This window comes from Capra hircus, chromosome 23, assembly GCF_001704415.2.
Source record: "Capra hircus breed San Clemente chromosome 23, ASM170441v1, whole genome shotgun sequence".
NCBI classification, from domain to species: domain Eukaryota; kingdom Metazoa; phylum Chordata; class Mammalia; order Artiodactyla; family Bovidae; genus Capra; species Capra hircus.
Window position 1 is genome coordinate 5,228,521 of NC_030830.1, and position 20,743 is coordinate 5,249,263.

At 46.7% G+C, this 20,743-nt stretch overlaps 1 protein-coding gene across 1 annotated transcript in view; it reads right to left on the reverse strand.

The window, feature by feature from the left end:
- NEDD9 (neural precursor cell expressed, developmentally down-regulated 9) overlaps positions 1-20,743 on the reverse strand; it is a 53,277-nt gene that overhangs the window by 13,516 nt on the left and 19,018 nt on the right. The window contains exon 2 of the mRNA XM_018039015.1: positions 18,187-18,633. Within this exon, the coding sequence (XP_017894504.1) occupies positions 18,187-18,633 (447 nt within the window). The remainder of the gene's footprint in view (positions 1-18,186; positions 18,634-20,743) is intronic.

A 20,743-nucleotide genomic window follows, 5' to 3' on the forward strand; every position in this document is an offset into this window, starting at 1 on the left:
TTTCTCTCCCAGGATCGCTGAACCTCAACCTACGAGGAACACCAAGGTCTGGCTCAGGGGAACATACATTTGGGGCGAAATCTCCTGGGTGTTTGCACGGCAGGCAAGGCTGCCAGTGGCAAGGATGCCACTGCTCCACACAAAGGGTGTCTTAAAAACTAATTTTCTCAATGAAATCAGGTCAGGCTTTTCATTTCCTTTCTCCCTCCGTTTGTTTTCCTTTCCTGCATTCCTTTCATTCTGAGTACGTATTTATAGTTACAAGGGCTTAGCCTTAGGAATTACCAAAGTGACCTCTTAATTCCTTAGTGATGGCACAAAGAGGGGGCAAACTGTGGGCTTCTCGAGGCTCTGTAACCAGCTGCACCTGAAACTGTCTTCCTGGTTCCCCTGCAGAGGGTTTTCTGTCTAGGCGAGAAATCCACCCTTCCTGGGATGTTTGTATACCTGTCATTCGTGTCAACTAATGGAAGAGTCTGAAGATGGATCTCTGAAAAGAGCTATGGAGCAAAGGGCAGACTGTATACCTGTAGAAAGGGGACAGTCCATTGAGTAAATCTCTGAGGCTGGATCCCAGTAGGGGAGGATCAAATATTTGGAAACCAGGGTTATCTTAACTCACTAATAATTTTTTTTTCAGATTAAAAAAAATTTATTGGAAGACAACTGCTTTTCAATGTTGTGTGGCTTACCATATGACCCAGCAATGTCACTACTGGGGATATAGTCTGAGAAGACCATAATTGAAAAAGACACATGTACCCCAGTGTTCATTGCAGCACCATTGATAATAGCCAGGGCATGGAACCAACCTAGATGTCCATCAACAGATGAATGGATAAAGAAGTTATGGTACACATATACAATGGAATATTACTCAGCCATTAAAAGGAATGCATTTGAGTCAATTCTGGTGAGGTGGATGAATCCAGAGCCTGTTACAGACAGTGAAGTAAGGCAGAAAGAGAAAAACAAATATTGTCTATTAACGTACATATAATGAAATCTACTAATTCTGCTTGTAGAAAAGCAAGAAAATGCTCAGGGCTTACCCTGTCCCATACTTTAGTTCGCGTCATTTTCTGCTTCAGATTCTGCGCAGCATGAGCTCTTTAGAGATGCTATTAAGACTTCCATGTCTCAATTTTGAGACCCATGCATGCTGAAATTTGAAAGATGGGGTGTGTGTGTCTAGGGTGGCAGTGAGAGCTAGGGGACACTGAAAACCACCAGGTGTGCAAGTCACTGGCCCGGGACGGAGCCCTGGGTCTGTCACCCATGTCTCTACATTCCGTTGGCCTGAATTTGCACCTGTAGCAGGGCCCAGGCCTGATGCTGAGCTGCCTGTGTGCTGAGCAGGTCGGGGGAAGGGAGAGACAAGCTGAGATCCTGGGCCGGGAGCACAGAACTCCTCCCCTTCTGAGAGGTGGCAGCCAGTCCTCAGCTCCAGCCAACTGCCATCTTGAAAAAAACACTCCCTGGGTTGCCAGATCTTTCCAATTTTCATGAGAAGCCAGAAATCTGGGTTTTTATGTGATATCTGATTTTCAAATCTGGCTCAACTATTTCAAACAGCATCTGGGCCAACGACACATGCCTCTGGCCCCCAGGTGCTAGTCCTGACTTTCATCTGTGTATTTCTTCCTCCCTCACCCCCCTCAGTCTGAGGGCAGAAGCCAAAAGCTCTTCACCAGCTCTGTGCTTTGGCGAGGCGGAAGCACTCCATTTTTCGCAGGCACCCTGTGTGCCACACCTCTGAGCTTTCACTCATGCTGTGGCTGTACAAGATGCTTGACTTTCTTTCCTCCTCTGCAAATTTTATTCACTTTTTGGGGTCAACCTGAGTGCCCCTCTCCCACAAAGCCCTTCCCAGACAAGATACATCTCCCTCCTTGGAACTGACTGTGTGTGTACTTACATCTCTAACAGTGCTTATCCCTTGAGGTTTGACTGTTTCAAACTATCTCATCTCTTTTCTTCTCATTGTTGGCACGGAGACAGGGCCGAGAAAGTGCCTTGAACATAGTAGATCTTGGATAAACGTATGGACTGAATATAGCTTCCCTCATAGCCCAGTTGGTAAAGAATCTGCCTGCAACGTTGGAGACCTGGGTTTGATTCCTGGGTCGGGAAGATCTCCTGGAGAAGGAAATGGCAATCCACTGCAGTATTCTTGCCTGGGAAATCCGATGGGCTATAGTCCATGGGGTTGCAAGAATCAGACACAACTTAGCGACTAAACCACCACCACCATGGACTGAATATAGTCACGAACTAAAGAAAACTCGAGACTTTCCTTAAGCAAAGGGATGTAGCTCTGCAGAGGGGAATTACAGAGGATGAGGCTGGTTTCCAGATAGGTCAGCTCTAGGATGAGTGGGACTCATGGGAGGAGGGGCATGTCTTATCAGCCATGCAGGGCAGCTCTGTGCCAGTGGGGTGGCGAACAAAGCAGGGGGAGTCTTGGGTAGAGGTGACCAATCAGAAACCATGGAAGCATTTTATCACCTGCCCCACTCTCTGGTGGTTTCCTTTCCCCCAGTCCAGAGCCCACATGTGACCCAAACACCTGCATTCTTCTCAGCTGCAAGCCAGAAACATATGCGGGAGCTTTGCAAAAAGAAATGAAAACAAACTCTGCCTTTTACCTTTACATCAGAAAGAAGATACAGTAGAAAGGAACAGGGGTCATGCTTTCTGTAGTTCTGAAAATAGGGGACAGGCCCATGTCACATGAAACCTCGGACCGAAGGCCAAGGTCACACTGGGTCTCTGGCCCATTGAAAGGATCAGGTCTGACGAGGGGAGTGATTGAGAACATAGGCTGGACGCAGGCAGAGCTGGGTGTGGACCCTGGTTATGCCGCTTAGCAGCCATGAGGGCATGGCCAAGGCATTTGCCCTTCTAAGCCTGTTCCCTCACTCCTGTTTAGTCGCTAAATCGAGTCTGACTCTTCTGTGACCTCACGGGCTCCTCTCCATGGGATTTCCCATGCAAGAATACTGGGAGTGGGTTGCCATTTCCTTCTCCAGGGGATCTTCCTGACTCAGGGATCGAACCCACGTCTCCTGCATTGCAGGCAGATTTTTTACCACTTGAGCCACCAGGGAAGCTTGCTTCCTCGTTAGTAACACATAAAAGATAATACTTATAGGCTATTAGGAGTATAAAGTGACATCAAGTACATAGGGTACCTGGCATAGCATAAAATTGTAAGCCTCAGCTATCTTTATCATAATCGTTACCTAGGTTATGCAGATTTTACTTTTGGACTTAAATTGAGCACTAGGTAATTCAGATCAACCATCCTAATGAAGACAGCTTTAAAAAAGTGAGGAGATAATATGAAAAATCCTCTTGAGGGTATCAAAAGTTAAAAGATAGTAAAGAATTACCAGGTCAAAATAGAAAAGTGGAGAAGGGGCAACTTCCCCGGTGGTCTAGTGGTTAAGAATCTGCCTTGCAATGCCAGGGGTGCAGGTTCGATCCCTGGTTAGGGAACTAAGATCCCACATGCCGTGGCGCCACTGAGCCTGCCTGCCACAGTGAAAAGGTCCCGCATGACGTGATGAAGATCTCGTGTGACACAACTAAGGTCTGGTGCAGCCAAATAAATTTTAAAAAGAAGACAAAGAAAAGGAAAGAAGAGAAGAAATTCACAAAGAGAGGCCTGAATTTTGAGGTTGCTTTCTTCTGGGCATTTGCTGACCTAAAATAGGTATGAGAGGCTACATTGTGTTTTTTCAGCTTCTATGGGTGAGGGGACTTGAGAGCTCCTCAAGGTAGAAACCAGGAAAACCATCCTCCAGTTTGGGCTGGGATCTTAATGGCTGCATGGGAAAGTAAGGATTAACTGGAAGAGAACCTACCCTTGTACAGGCCTAAGCTAGGTTTTAAGTCATCATGGTGGGCAAGAACATCTCAAAGCCTGAAATCAGATTTACGTGTGCTTGTGAGGCTGGCAGAGAGAAGTGAAATCCTCTCTGAAAGTACAGAACATCTTTATAGGGCTTCGATTATTTCTACCAATATTTAAAAAAACACAATGTCCAACACAATCAAAGATAACCAGGAATCCAGGAGACAGGCAAGCGAAACAAGAACAAAACAGCCAATTCCTGCTTCCTTCCTAATAGGATCAGGATGTCTGGCCACAAATCTCAAAGGCACTTGCTTTCAAAATGTTACATGACTAAAGTGAAGTGAAGTCGCTCAGTCGTGTCTGACTCTTTGCGACCCCGTGGACTGTAGCCCACCAGGCTCCTCCGTCCATGGGATTCTCCAGGCAAGAATACTGGAGTGGGTTGCCATTTCCTTCTCCAGGGGATCTTCCTGACCCAGGAATCGAACCCACGTCTCCCTAATTGCAGGCAGACACTTTAACCTCTGAGCCACCAGGGAACCTCATGACTAAAATAGTAGGAGAAAACCAAATTTAATCATCCTAAAATCGAAGTCATGTAGAAAGACACTGACCTTCGCAAACGTATAAAGTGTCCCCGAAGGTGTCTATGAGGCCGTGGAAATTTAACTAAAGCAGGACATGACAAAGACTTTGGCCCTGGTGATCATGAGCGGATTTACCGGGATTACTGTTTGACTTTGGTCATATCAGTGTTGCCACTGTCACAGTTATCACCACCACACACAAGACACAACGGTAGGAAACCCCAGGAGATAGTGTGCTTTGTAATCTTGAGAGATACAGAGATTTACCCAAGAGAAAGACAGCAAAGAACCTAATCCAAGAGACTATTGAGTTTCTCCTCGGTGGATTTCTTTTCAGTGGGCTGGGTTTGTCAGGAGGCTCTCACGGAGAAGTGGGGCGCACATGCAAAGTCTCAGCGAGTCTCCTTGGGGGCACTGCTTCCCGTGGACATCCCCTGAACCTTCTTAAAGCAGAGCTGGTGGGCGCTGGGGAGGGGGCGCAGCAGAGCAGAGGCCCTGAGGTTAGGGGAGCTTCAGCAAGACGCGACCCATCCAGGGGCCACGAGCAACGTGGGGAGAGAGCCGGCTGAGGCGCGAATGCAGGCAGATCCTGCCCGCCCTCAACGCGGTGAAAGCCCATTAATAGGGTCTCAGGCCCCCTCACGCTCTGCACTCCCTTGCCCAAGCCCTACGGCTCATGTACTTACACAGATTCTCATCTCCCTCCGCCAACCAACTCACGCTCCTGTTTTGACTCTTTCCCTCCTTCCACGCTCCCAGCAACCAGAAGGAAGAACGAAAAACAGGAAAAAGGATACAGAAAATTCCTGCTGCTTGAGAGAAAGCATTGGGCGGAGAGCATGAGCCCAGGCCGGGATGCGGAGCACAAGGAACTTACTTCAGCACCATCGGTCCTGTTCTTGTAGCTTTTACTAACTTTTTTTTATTTTTTGATGTGGACCATTTAAAAACTAATTTTAAATTTTATTTATTGTTGGCTGTGCTGGGTGTTTGCTGCTTCGTGCAGGCTTTTCTCTAGTTGGGGAGCGCACGGGCGGCTGTCTAGTCGGGGTGTGAAGGCTTCTTTCTCATTCTAGTGGCTTCTCTTGTGCAGCCAGGCCTCACGGGCACACAGTGCAGGCTTTAGTAACTGCAGCACGTGGACTCACTGGCGGTTCCCAGGCTCAACAGCTGTGGTGCCCGGCTTCGTTGCTCTCCGGCATGTGGGATCTTCCCCGACCGGGGATCGAACCCATGTCTCTTGCATTGGCAGGCGGATCCTTCACCACTGAGCCACCAGGGAATCCCTGATGCGGACCATTTACAAAAAGTCTTTGCTGGATTTGTTGCAGTATTGCTTCTGTTTTATGTTTTGTGTTTTCGGCCACAGGGCATGTGGGATCTTAACTTCTCCGCCAGGGATCGACACACAGTGCCTGCTCTGGAAGGTAAAGTCTATAACCGCTGGATCGGCTCCAGGGAAGTCCCCTAATATTTTATTACTGTTATTGCTATTATTATTCATGGTTCTACAGTTGATGTATGTATTTATAAAAAATCACAAAATCGCAAAAATAGGATTTAAGTTTTAACAACATTTAAAAAAAAAATAAGAAATTCCACTCGGAGGGGGTAGGAAGGAGTCTTCTGTAACTGAATCTCTGTGTTCCATGATTTAATTCTGTGTCCCTCTCTACAATCCAAAGCAACATTAGGAATGGTCTGAATTTCACAATCCCTTGCTTCTGATACCCAGATAACACCTCCCCGGTGGCACTAGTGGTAAAGAACACGCCTGCCAATGCAGGAGACATAAGAGATGTGGGTTTGATCCCTGGGTCGGGAAAATCCCCTGGAGAAGGGCATGGCAACCCACTCCAGTATTTTTCCCTGGAGAATCCCATGGACAGAAGAGCCTGGGGGGCTTCATTCGGTCCATAGGTTTGTAAAGAGTCGGACACGAATGAAACGACTTAACACACACAGCGCCTCAGTAATGGACCAGTGGAGCTGACCCTTGAAACCAGAAGAGCAGGAATGAGTGTGACCAGCTCCTGGTGCTCTGCCCTAAGGCCTCAGCAAGAACTGGGCAGCCCAGGTGGTGCTCAGGCAATGTAACGGGTGACTGATGAGAAGTGAAAAAATGCCACAGTGGTCACAGCACATATTCACCACCTTGCCGCTAACAGCACCAAAGGCCGTCTGAATTCAAAAGCAGGCCTCACCGATAAGCAGTCGTCTTTTTGAATTTTCCTAGATATATACGGGAAGTAAAATTAGATGGCTTCCTATCTTTAATCCCTCGACACCGTGTTTTATTTATACTGTCTCTGGGACTTGTGCATTAACAAGGGTATTTCGATTTCAACAACTGCCTGTTGGAAAGGACTTATTTCACCTAAATGCCCTTAAAAAGCATTAACAGAGCCACCACAATATTTATTCTATCTTATAATAACCTCTTTGTCTTAAAGCCCATGGACGGTGTGACTCGTTCCCTTTAAAGAAAGCCCCAGGAAAAGAAACATCAGTATTATCAGTGCCCGCTCATGAGAGCTTGGATCCCATTTTCAGAAACTGCAAAGTTACAGGGGTTTGTCTGTTTAAAATACAAGATGACTTCTTGCTTTTCTCCGACTGGAGGAAATGCCACAAGTTGCCTACGCTGGATTTATTAATTCTCTATAAATTCTCTCTGCTCCGCTTGGGTGTAGCAGTGAGCTCATTTATTTACTTGCATAGCAACAATATAATGAAAACTGAGTCTGGCCTTAGAAATACACCCTCCTGGGCCGTGTCCATGGTTAACCCTTCCTACTGCTTCTCCGGTGTGCATGAGAGCTCTCCCCCTGTACTTAGGGAGGTGATCGACTTTCCTTCAAGGACATGTGGATGTCTGGTTTTAGGCTAGAACGAAACCTTTTGCTAGCCACGTGAAAATCACGGCTGGGTCCTTTTTCCAAAAGAGAAAAATGTCACTGAAACTCGGAGGTGGAACGACGCTCTTGGGTCCTGCTCCTTTGACATGGCGTTTGGACGGCAAACAACTCTGTGCAAACAGTGGCCCGATTGTTAGACCCCAGCACGTCTTCCCGCTGCTTTCAGGAAGCGCTTTGTGTAGCAAGTGCTAAAGCAATATTTAGTTATGGAGTGACCAAGTGCCAGAGAGCAGCTAAGAGCATTTAAACGTGAAAGAACATGATGGGAAATGACGTCCGGTTTTTGCAAGTGTTTGAGGTCTTTCTCTGGACGGGGCTGAATACAGCCCACGAAAGAGCTGGGCACAGCACAGCCACTAAAAAATATATATATATATATATATATATATATATATATATCCCGAGGCCCAAAATGTTCTTTGAGTGAAAACTATAAAAGGCGCAAGCATGTTGGTTCTTTTCTTGTCCAAATAAATTCAGCAATACACGAAATCTAGATTTTTGACTTGGATTTTTCAGAGAGGTGCTCACAGACTGCCTGAAAGGGATGTGATGATGGGAAGAGGGAAGGGTGAGAATTTCTGCACCCAGATGCCTCTGGGTACCATTTCCTCCTAAATAGGATGCAGGAAGATGCTGTGACTTAACTGGGAGAAAAAGGTGATGGCAGCTGGAGGCGGCTCACATGGCAGAACCTGGTGGCAGATCTGGAAGGCGCTGGCCCAGGGCTGTGGCAGGGCTGTCGCTTCGAGAGGCACCAGAGCCATCAAGGGCCCCAGCCGAGCCCGGAGGATTAAACGGAAAATGGGCAGAACATGAGTCCCAGGATGACACTCTCTGAGCTCTTGGTAACAAGGCAGGCATGAGATGCTCCTGGAAAGTGTTCTCTGTATGGGACTAACTCTGCTGCCCCCCAGCTCCCCATCCTGCCCCCTACCCCGGTGCTCCTGTCTACTCCTTGCTGTTTAAGACATGGTTCTGCCTTCTAAGGGAGACTGGTTTCCAGATAAGAAGGTGGGTGGGATCCTAAAGGAAGGGTGTAAGAAGGACCTGCCCAAAGGGAGGCGTCAACTGAAACTGACATCAACGCCCAGCTGTCTTTTCTTCTTTCTTAAGAATCTTAAGGCCAGGTCATGTAATTAAACTTTTCAAGAGACTAGGGAAAGAATCAGATGAGGATATCTGGGTCATAAAACTTTAGCTAAGACCATTAAGTGACAACCCAACCCTACTCCCCATTTCACGGCCGAGGGGACTCAATTCAGGGGTTATTCAGCTGGGGGATGACAGGGGCGTGCCCTCCCCCCGTGCCCCAGGCCATGGAGACTGCAGTGTTCACAGGCTTCACAGCGAACAAATGAGACATTACCTCTCTAACTTCGGGCTTCCCAGGTGGCTCAGCGGTCAAGAATCCGCCTGCCAATGCAGGAAACATGGGTTCGATCCCTGGGTCTGGAAGATCCCCTGGAGGAGGAAATGGCAACCCACTCCAGTATTCTTGTCTGGGAAACCTCCATAGACAGAGGAGCCTGGTGGGCTACAGTCCATGGGGTTCACAAAAGAGTTGGACACGACTTAGCTATTAAACAACAACATCACCTCTCTAACTTCACAAATAAATACTCCTAAAAGAAAGTTACTTCCTTATTCGAGAAGCAAAAGTTGAGATCTGGGGAGCTTATGTTTTGGGGGTGCCCCTTTCACTGGCAAGCCGGTTCTGGGAGATTTGACTGCATCTGCTTAAATGAATTTATCCACTTGGAGTCATTTAAAGTCATTAGAAAAGATGGTGTTTCCAATGGCAGAGAAAGCCATCATGGCAGTGTTCTTGGCGGTATCAGGGTCTTTACAGCATCCGGATGACCTGCTCAGAGCTTCTAAGGGTCAGCCTGCCCTGGAGCAGGAGATCCTGGGTCCTTGACTCCGACTCCCTCAGCCTCCAGGCCATGCTCTGGATCCGAGGTGGCAGCCTTTGGAAATGACTTTCATTCTTTCTGACCAACAGGATGCTTTTTAGCACCCAGGGCTCTGGTGAGCTGGAATTGCTCAGGAGTGTTTAAATATGCCTCTCACTTTAGGGCTTGGCAGCATCAGCCATTAGCTGGGATGTGAAAGTCATTAGCTTCAGAGTCAGACAGACGTGGGCTCAAACATGAACCCGACATCTTCCTAGAACTACGTCCATCAGCGAGGTCATGTCTCAGGCCTCAGAGCCCACCCCTGGAAAGTGGAGGTGGTGAGGAACGCCTTAGGAGGCCATTGGGGGGACTACATGAGATTATGTATGTAACATCCCTAACATGCAACCAAGCTCCGAGGGATCCCCGGTTACCCCCACTTTAGATCTAAAATGATCTTTAAAACAATGAGTAACTTAATAACATGTTCAAGGTTAATTGGTGGTAAATGTGAAAACAAAAGTGTGCCATGCTGTAAGGAAACCAAGGACCATAAAAATGATTCAAATAAACCAGATGTGAGTATGGCCTTGCTAAGGGATTCTTTGTTCCAAAAGCTGATCTACTGTGGGATCCCTTTAAGGGGAGACTCCTTGAGCTCTTCACATGTTGCTGGAGTCACAACTTTGAAGGAAGACATACCATCCTGAGTCACACCTGAGCAGTGAGTCACACCTGGGCAGTGAGTCACACTTAGATAGGAGCAGCAGCCTGCCTCTCTGGATGGTGGCCTGGACCATGAGGTTTATGGCACAGCTATTCAGAACCAAGTGCATTTCTTTCTTTTTCTCCTTTTTTTTTGGCTTTAGCTCCCCACCAGGGATCAAACCTGTGCCCCCTGCGATGGAAGAGCAGAGCCTTAACCACTGGACTGCCAGGAAAGTCGCCGCAGTGCATTTCTGACTACACCTACCTCTGTAAGCACAATGTACTCAAACCAGTCTGCCTTTAAAGATGTGTTCAACCAATAGTGTCTCAATTTTACCATCATATCACCAAAATTTATGTATTCTTTCCTCTACCTCACAAATAAAGCATTGTCTACTGGGCCGGACAATACACTACCTATGATGCTGACCCGTTCTCTCCGATAAGCAGTCACATAGCACGAAGTCATTCTAGAAGGACGAACACTACCTCTCTTTGCTTTGGTGTGAGTCTGTAAGAAGTGACTAAATCATTCCTAGAAATATGCATTATCTCTGAGCTTTGTAACCAGTTGCAACCGAGTTTGAAGGCTTTGGCACTGACCAAACAAAAAAGACCTTTGTTTGAAGGAGGTGTTACAATTTGCTCACCCCACTGGTGTGGGTGACTTGACGGTGAAGAAATACTTTTCATTTTTAAAGTGATGTCACAGAGTCCTTGAAATGCTCAAGGACCTCTAATTTTGTGTAAGATTTAAGTTAAAAAAAATTTATTTGGTTGCATCAGATCTTAGTTGGGGCATATGGGACGTAGTTCCCTGACTAGGGATCTGACCTAAGCCCCCTGCATGCCTTAATCACTGGACCACCAGGGAAGTCCCTAAAGATTTAAATTTTATCTTGACTTTGAAGGTAGAGATTTTAGGTGAAAGTCCACTTTTTTGCATACCCCAAAGAGCCATTGCATACCCCTCAAGAGTACTGAGGGGAAAATCATTAAATTAGAACTATCTTTATCTAGAAATGCACAATTCTAGAACAGGGTCATATTTTATTGAATATAAGTGAAGAAACTGAAGGTACCCTCTACCTCGTCAAACTCTGATTCTCCCCAATATCATTCAGGGTGTGTATGTGTGGTTTTGTGTGTGTGTGTGTCGATGTGTCTGTCTAGGAAGTGAACAAAGGAAAGTGAGGTGGAGTCCGAGTTCATCTTCTCTGTTTCCTTTTAATCTATCTTCACTTGTTGGTAGACGAGTCATACTGCTAATAGCAGCTAGCTGGCTGGTATCTGAGTGCTGTCCTGGACAACCAGATTTCACAATGCTTCACATCCCAATAAGGGAAGTCCTCTGCCCCCTAACCAAAGGCTTTGTGGGGGTGTGAGCGCGGGTGTGTGTAATTTATGATGACTCAGCGTCTAAGAAGGCACAAACATTGTAGCTTCAACTATTTATGGTTCTTATATTACCTTTCAAGGAATGGGCCTGGAAGACCTGGTTAAAGTCTTTGAATCATTTCCTGCCAATATTGGGCCATGTCTCATTGTGGAAGGTAGGAAGTAGTCTTTATAAGGATGTTGTCATGGGGTTTAGATAAATCTTTAAGGTTACTTGAGTTTTCTGCGTGCTACCCGGAAGCAGAACGTCCCCCAGCCTAGTCTATCATACACAGTATAAAGGTGGGCTGTTTCAATGTGCCTGACCACTACCAAGGTGGTAGTGAACTTGCCTGCCAGTACAGGAGATGTAAGAGACTTGGGTTTGATCCCTGGGTCAGGAAGATCCCCTGGAGTAAGGCATGGCAGCCCACTCCAGTATTCTTGCCTGGAGAATCCCATGGACAGAGGATCCTGGCTGGGCTACAGACCATGGGGTTGGTCTCAAAGAGTCGGATATGATTGAAGTGACTTAGCACACATGCATGAGCTCCCTTAAGATTAGGTGAAATTTACAACATATTTTGGGAGCCTCGAGAAAGGAGAAATTGCTGGGGTGCAGAGAAAGCTTCCCAGAGGAGATGAACATTGAAATGGGTTTTAAAGTATGAATAGGAGTTCATGGGTAGCACAGAGAAGGGAAGGTGGTAAATGGCAGCATACGCAAAGGAGGCTCTGTTCCTCAGTAGGAACAGCTTGGTTCTCCTCTTTCGAGACTATACAAGTCTTAACTTATCCTGTTGTCTAAACTCTCCAAAATGTATACAAGTTATGCCTTCAGAAAAGCTGAATGTGACCTCAGTCATGCTTCGGATGCTCACTGGTTGTGAACAGATAGTTATGATTACAGAAGACAGATGGTGACATTCTCCAAGACCCTCCCGGGGGAAAAGGACCGTGTATTATCTGACATGTGTCGTAACAGACTAACGCACTGGATGCAGGATCTGACTTGTGTGTGCTGGTGAAGGGGTGATAAGATCAGAGCCACTGTTCAGCTTATTTAAAGGTCAACTCAAATTAAATGCCTCCTTCCTTGCTTCTGCCTGTGCATTCACTCACTGGCTGTTATCTATGTGCTAATGGTTTGCTAGAAGCTTGGCCTATGCTGTACAGAGGCAGCCACGTCAGCCTGGATGGGAGGGCAGTCTGGGGGAGGATGGATACATGCATACGCATGGCTGAGTCCCTTCACTGTTCACCTGAAACTATCACAGCATTGTTAATCAGTTATACCCCCATACAAAATAAAAAGTTAAAAAAAAGAGAGCCAGCCATGGCCTCTGCCTGCCTTAATGGAATTTACAATTTAGCCCAAAACTGATATGAGAAAGATGCAAAGGAAATCTAAATCCACCAGTTAGAATAAAAGCGATATGTTCAAAGACTCAGAGAAACACACATAATTCCCTGTGAAGATCAGGCAGAAAATGGGTGAACTCAGGTGGCAGGTTTTGAGCTCTGAGGCAGAGAAATCTACCTCTTAGACCTTTGTAGACCTTGTGCTTTTAAAGTGTGGGTCTAAATCATCCCCTCTAAACCACAGAGCCCCATATTAAGGACAATTTTGCCTTGAAAAAATCGAGGACACTTTTAAAAAATATAATTCAGCTTTTCAAAAGCTTGGACTATGAGTAATTCATTGAATTTAGAAATGTCTGTGAGTTCTTGGCAATCACAGAGCATATTTAGAAGTCTCTTGCAAAGTGAGAAGAATCTAACCTACAGATTGCTTTCACATGTAATGAAATAGTTATGACATCTAAATGGAACAATTAATGAGGTTGACATTGTGTTGTTTCTGGCACATTTGTCTAAATGTTTACTAATTTCTATTAATTTCTATTTTGCACTTTTTGTATTTTGGAGCCAAAATTTTTTATTCAGTGCTCCAAGGTTCCCGTAGACACTGGGCATTCTGCCCACAGTGCCTAATGGATATAGCGGCCCTGCACACAAAACCCAGTGTGAAAGAGACCAATGAAATTAAGTCAAGGTGTCAATGTGTATGGTTTCCAGGTAATCTGGGGAGTTCTTTCCACTCTGTGCAAAATTTCTGGAGAGCCAAAGAAAGAGCCACACAATCAATGGGAACAGCATATACACTAGCAGTAAAGTATTTGCATATTCAGTGCAGAGTATCTGAGAAAGGAAAGAAAAATGCCAGGGAGAGGCACTGGTTTTTTAAGGCCCTGCTCTGCAAATCCCTTGCCCAGCCCTCTCCATGCTGTGCGTCATTTCATTCTTGCAGCAGCCCTAGCAGGGCCTATGACTATTCCCATTTGACAGACGAGGAAACTAAAGTCTAAAGAAGTTCGGTCACTTGTCAAGAGATTTACAGCTACAGAGAAACAGAACCAGGAGTTGACCTCCCCCAGAGCCCATGCTCTTTTCACAACACTCATGCTGTCTTCTTTCAGGAAAGGGTGGGGATGATATGATTTTCTTTCTTTCTCTAACCACTGATTTAATAAGTGATGAATGTCATTTTCTGTGGATGGGATGCAGGAAGCGGGGTGGGGACTGGAGTTTCCCAGAGAGCAAGGCTGAATTGATACAAGGCAGAATTCACTCTTTTTTTTTTTTTTTTCTGAATGATTCATTAGTAGAAAAAACTCTGGTGGATAAAACTTCTGAAGCCCACAGGCTATAGCAGCGTCAAGGAAATCTTTAACTGTGGAAAGTCCCAAATCACAGGTTGGAACACGTCCAGCCTCCTTCGTGGCCCCGTCACAGCTCGTCTCCAAGGGCAGTCCTGGACCACCTTCCTCGGCTATCCCAGGAGCTTCCCAAAATTCCCAGCTTCCCCCGGGCCTGGGAACCTGCATTTCAACTCACCTTCCCTCTCTTCCTTGCTGACAGGTAAATTTTAAACCACACTCCAGTGGTTTCAGATTTTAAAACTACACTTCAGTGGTTCAGAGCCAGATTCCACTGCCTCTTCTTTCTCTCCTTTAAGAGATTGTAAGGACTAGAGCGTAAGCCACCAGGAATGGCCAGTTCTGGGTTCACCACCATTTTGCAGCCAGGAAATTAAAAGAGAAAAGTGGATATGGGGCTATTTAGTTAAGTCAGGAAATGAGAACTATCCAATGAGAACTCAAACAAACAAAACCCCTGCAGGGGGTTCATCTCGGTACATCCTTCCAAGTACTGAGATAAACTCTTGGGGCCTTGGCTGAAGTCATCAGTATGATTCTCACCCAGTGAGAAGCTCCTGAGTCAGAGGAGATTTGTTTTTTAACAAGCACAAAAAAACGTTTTGCTTTATTCTTCTAAATCCCAAAGTGACAAAGATACTATCAATTAGCTTCAGGGTAGCATATAAATATACCAGTATTTTTCTCACACTGAAAATTTGAAGGAAGAATGAGTATTTGTTTTTTTCCTACTAGCTTCAAAAATTGAAGAAAAGTCTGTGGCCAAAGCTCAGACCAGATGGGTGTATATGTTTTTAACAAAATAAGTTAAAGAAAGAGTTAATATGTGTGTGCTATGGGAAAAGAAAATCATACCTCTTTCCCTCAAGTGTCAGGAATTAATTCAATGATTTTAAATTTTTCCACAAAAGATTATCTTCTCACTTTAACGTGAGAAAGCTGAGTGTAAGCAAAATTGTATTTCATGTTTCATTCTTTGAAATAATCAATCATAAAGTTACTTTTCAACTAGATACAGTAACAGACCATCACAGACAAGGATTCTGTAACTGAGGGAGATGCTGACATAAGTTTTTTTAAAATTATTCTTCTTATTTGATTTATTTATATTTTCTGTCTATGCTACACAGCATATGGGATCTTAGTTCCCTGACCAGGGATGAAACTCTCGCCCCCTGCACTGGAAGGGGGACCACTGGACCATCAGGGAAGTCCTGATGGCAGTTTTTAAAGCAGCTGTTGGTACTCAGAAGATTAAAATGACCTGTTAGCAGTCAGCTCTCCTCACTACAACAAAGGAAGAAAGGAGGGAAGAAAAAAGGGGCGAGAGAGAAAGAGCAGGAGGCATGGAGGGAGGGACAGGAAAGACAAGAAGAGGACAAGCCCACTCCCGTGGGGTACGAGCGAGTGGTCCAGTGGGCAGCATGGAGGTGGCAGCCCAGAGCCAGTGGCATTGACGACTCGAGGTGAGGCCAGGGGTCTCACCGGGTGTGTGGCTGAGAAGAGCCCGGGCTATGCCTCCTGCCTCCGGACGTGAACAGCCTCAGACCTGGACGGCTCGAAGCTCCACCCTCGGGGGTTTGTCTGCCCCTGTGCGAGGGAAACCTCCCCCAGGTTTGCAGCATCCTCCACGAAGGGCTGGCAGAGCGTGTGCCCTTCCAGAATCCGACTTCCTCCTATGGAAGCACATGCCTCTTGCTTAACCACTGATTTCAGAATTAAAACAACAACAACAACAAGTGCCCAAGGGTAACCTCAGCACCCCGACCTCCATCCAAGGGAAGGTGCATCAAAATCTCTCCCCTTTAAATGGACAGAGGGTTCAGGAGTCAAGCTGCGGAACAGTTACACAACGGGGAGAAGTCCCAAGTTTCAGACTTTTCAGGCTCGGGCCTAAAAAGGTTTCAGTCCGAAAATGAAAACACCTTCCTGCCAAAATAAACTGTGATGGACGCTCAGACCCCACCACCTTTCAGCCAAGCATTTCCTGTCCTGCCACAGCACCCCCACCTGCTCACACCAGCTCTGATGAGGGAGGGCTATTTTTAAGATGCCACAGCCAGGACCAAGAATGAGAGAAGTTATTTATTTATAGTTACACCTTTCAAGCATTCTTTCTCTCCCTTATCTCCAGAAGATACAGGCCTGGCTTGACTCTCCCTTTGAATTTAAAATCCCTGGGATAAGAAGGACTATGAAAGGTCACAGATGCCATCCATGACCTCTAGACTGGGATCGTCATCCTGGACAATATACAAGTTGGAAAACTGTTCACTCCTTGAGGAATCCATCCTACACCAGGCTTGTGCGACATCTGTGCTTACATTCGTGGCTTTGTAATTTAAAAGATTCCAACAGTAAATCCCCCTACTTTTTTTTTTTTTTCCCAACAGAGGATTCCACTATCATGCAAATAGACATTCCATTATCTACCTGGGATTATAAACTCAGACTCTTGTACTGGGTTTTTTGAGGCAGGGTGTATGTACACATCACGTTCTCCGCATCAGCAAGCTCTTTCTGGTGTCTAGCTGCATCCTTTCATTCATAACTCAGTGATCTTTTCTCATTCTGTTAAATGAGCCCCTTCTTAATACCAAGACTTCACAGGACCCACTGCAGATCCTTGGAATTTGCCAGTAAACCAAACAGAAACGCCCTCCCTTGTGAAGTGCATAGAAGTTTCATCTTCCAGTTGGCTCCTACTCCCACCCACCTCCACACACACACACACAAGTTCACGGCCATTATTGTCTTCACAGCCGTTTCCCCACCTGACATTTGGTGTTGGCTGATGTCTCCCTGGTGGCTCAGATGGTAAAGCGTCTGCCTACAATGTGGGAGACCAGGGTTCAATCCCTGGGTTGGGAAGATCTCCTGGAGAAGGCAGTGGCAATTCACTCCAGTACTCTTGCCTGGAAAATCCCATGGACGGAGGAGCCTGGTAGGTTACAGTCCATGGAGTCCCAAAGAGTCGGACATGACTGAGCAACTTATGCCCATGACTATGACGTCTCTCGCTACAGTGTAAGTGTTGTGGAGGCCACATTCCCTCTTGGATCCATCACGCTATCACAAGCATCGAAACTATGCTAGATGCTTAAAACTCCTTCAATGGTCTACTTATCTCAAATTCTTACAGCATGTGGAATTACAGAGAGTGCTGAAGAGGTCTTTCTTTTTTTTAAGATTTTTTGATGTGGACCATTTTTAAAGCCTTCATTGAATTTGCTACAATCTTGCTTCTGTTTCATGTTTGTTTGTTTGTTTGTTTTTTCTTATCTGAGAGGCATGTGGGAATCTTAGTTCCCTGACCAGGGACAGAACCTGCATGCACCCTTGCATTGGAAGGCGAAGCCTTAACCATTGGACCACCAAGGCAGTGCCCTCATCTTTTTTTTTTTTAGTATGATGCCTTCCCAAATACCCTAGCTCCACTATTTTTACCCACCGCCTCAGGCATTGTTATAGGAACTACTAAAAGGACAAGAGGCTGGCTCTTCTCTGAATTCACTAGTCTGTGTGTTAAGTGAGTCGACCTTGAGGCTGATGGCTCTCCAGAACACGGTGGCTGGCTTCACCCACTCCCCCTTCCTTGCGGCCTCGACTTCTCGTGGGTTCGTGCATCCAGCCGTGTGGCGTCATGGCCGGTGGGGTCATAATCGAGCTTTTAGTGAAAGGAGAGTCCTTGCTGCTTCACTATGCTTGTGCAAAGTATGGTGCCTTGTACTACTCAAGGGAGAAAGAGAAAAGACTGGACTGTGGAGTGCAGAGCCCACGCGTAAAAGCAGGTCTATCAGAAAGATGGAAACACTTGACAACGCGGTATAACCTGGCACAACTCGGGAACCTGTAAGGGCTATGGATCAACAGTACTTGGCATGGGGTGGGTGTTCAAGAAGGTTTTACTGACCAATGAATGGAAAAATGACTTCCCCTGTCAAAAAAATGTGCAAGCTAGAGGATTCAGACATTCTTACTTCTTGGAAGATTTACTTACTTCTTCGACGGCTTCTTGGAAGCTCCAAGTTCTTATTTTAGGAGCACATAGACACATATTTTGATTGCAATGGAAAAAATTAAATAAGAAGAGAAATCCAGCTGTTGTTCACTCACCTTTTTACTTAGGTGGGGACCGTTAGCGCCCCCAGCGCCTCTCTGCCCTGAGGGTGGCACTTGATACAGATCTTGTTCCTGGGTCCCATGGCCGGTGGGGACTTGGTAAATTCCCTGATTTTGGTAGGAAGGCGGCACTTGGTAGATGGTGTCTCGAGGGGCGCCCTGTGGGTTTGGTATTTGATAGAGCTTCTGTTGGCCAAAGGGCGGTGGCCCCAGTCCCGAAGTGGGCAGGTCCTGATTGGAGGAGGTCTCCTGCACTGGGCCAATCAGAAGCTTCACCCGGTTGCCGGGGACAATGCCCTGCCGGCCGTGTAAGGAGCAGAGCCACCATCCCTCCAGTCCTCCTGTGTTCTGCTCGATGACAGTCAGGATGTCTCCCTTGCGGAAAGCCAGCTCCTCGGCACACTCCGGGACATTGTCGTACAAGGCTCGGGCCATAAGATTCTAGGCAGGAAAGAAGAGAGGGGGAACGCAGGTTAGCAGAGGAACTGAGTCCCTGAAACACCTAAGCCCGTGCTCTGATGGAGAGGCACACTTCCTGGAAAGAGGAGGATCCAAACAATGGGCTGTAAGGAGAAAAACAGATGGTGCAGACAAAAGACAGATCCATACGTACTGTGTCTGCCACCAATGACATCAGACCGCCTCCTCGGAAAAGCTCGGAACACCACCGAGTGCTGTGTTCCAACAGCAGAGGCTGTGCCAAGGGAATTACGAGGAGCTCGGCGAAGGAGCTGGAGAGCAGTTCACTCTACAAAGCATTTTTCTTCCTTGCTCCAATCCAGCCGAAGGAAGAAAAATATATTCCAAGATATTCAAATGGACTGCAACAGACATTTTTTAAAAGTATACTGGAGGTAAAGAGAGTCAAAGAACATCCCCCCAGACAAACAGCACAAATGGCGTTTATATCCAGTATTAAAATGGAAACAGAAGTACACTGATCTCTGCCTTGGCGGGCCTTAACAATTCTTACTCTCAGTTGATCAAGAGGTCCTTGGATACAGGGAGACTCTACAAGCGGGGGATGTTTCCATGATAATCCTGTGCAGAGTGCAGTGACGGTGGTCCACACCTCCAGACCCGAGCATGCGGAGCTCCAAAGAGGTTACCCCACGTGGGCAGGCAGAGGCCGCCCCGTCCCCTCTGGTGCTTTGTTCCCACCTTTCCTGAGGGCCCCTCCTCACCCCGCCACTTTATTTCCTCCTCCTTGAATCTCACCATTCACATCGGAAAGGCTCTGCCTTCCCCTTTCATGGGCCCCAGACACTTTCTCTCTTTGTGTGAAGGCCCGTCTGGCACTTTCAGTACGGAGCAGCCAGCCAAAGCAGGCATTCGGCGGGGAGCGGGTAGGCAGGACATGCCGACGTTCTTGGAAGTCTTTCAAAGGCTGGGCGATTTCATTTCTTGGCATCAGTCACGTCTCGAGGCATGAGGGTAGCCTTCCCCACCCCGATGCCGGCTCCTTCCCAGCACACACAGAGCCCTGGAACGTTGCAAATTCATCTCCAGCCATCGGAAAACTCAAAACGGTCTCTTCAGTGCTTCACTAGACAGTCGGGATGCCCTCGATGTTGGGGTGATGATGATCGGCTGTGGGAGAAAAGACTGCCGATTGGATGGAGTGTGCTCTGACGACATACCCGTGGAATTTGGGGCTGTTGTTGTCTGGATTTCTGCCCCTGTGTTTTCTTCTCTAAAAATGTGGATTTGATCTTTCAGCCTCCTCCTTTTCAGCCCTTCATCACTGACATGCACGCACCATCTCCCCCTGTACTATGCCCCATAACCACAGGTCCTGTGCCGTGGGTCTGTCCCCTGCTCAGTGGTTGGGGAGGTTCCTACTTTTACTCTGTTAACCAAGCTCCTCTGAGTACAGTGCAACGGCTTAACCTGAGGAAAGGAGATGAAGCCCTGGAACTCAGTGCCCAGGAAGCCTGGTGATGCTCTTTAACAATAAGACTGCAGTCCTTGTTCTTGACGGTCTTCTGATCCAGGAAGCCTGTAATGTAGACAGGAGGGCAGAAAAGGGAAGTTGAAGGATACTGAGGGGTTTGTGTTCCAGGTGAAAGTTGTACTTGGTATTTATATTCTAGGAAGCTTCGGGTTCCTTCTAACAAAGGTTCACACACACAAAAAATAAAAACACGCAGCACTGTAACATGTTGTGAGGAACCATTTAAGGATGAGTCCTAACCCAAAAATCTCTTACGTTTCTCTTCTCCCATCTTGTGGGTGATCTGTCCTTGAAAGAAAATTCATTGAGTTGAAGAAGACAAGACTCTTTTCCTCTGTATCTAAATGATGGGAAGGAAATTCAGTCAGTTCAGTTCAGTTCAGTTGCTCAGTCGTGTCCAACTCTTTGTGACCCCATGGACCACAGCATGCCAGGCCTCCCTGTCCATCACCAACTCCCGGAGTTTACTCAGACTCATGTCCATTGAGTTGGTGATGCCATCCAACCATCTCATCCTCTGTTGTCCCCTTCTCCTCTGGACTTCAATCTTTCCCAGCATCAGGGTCTTTTCAAATGAGTCATCTCTTTGCATCAGGT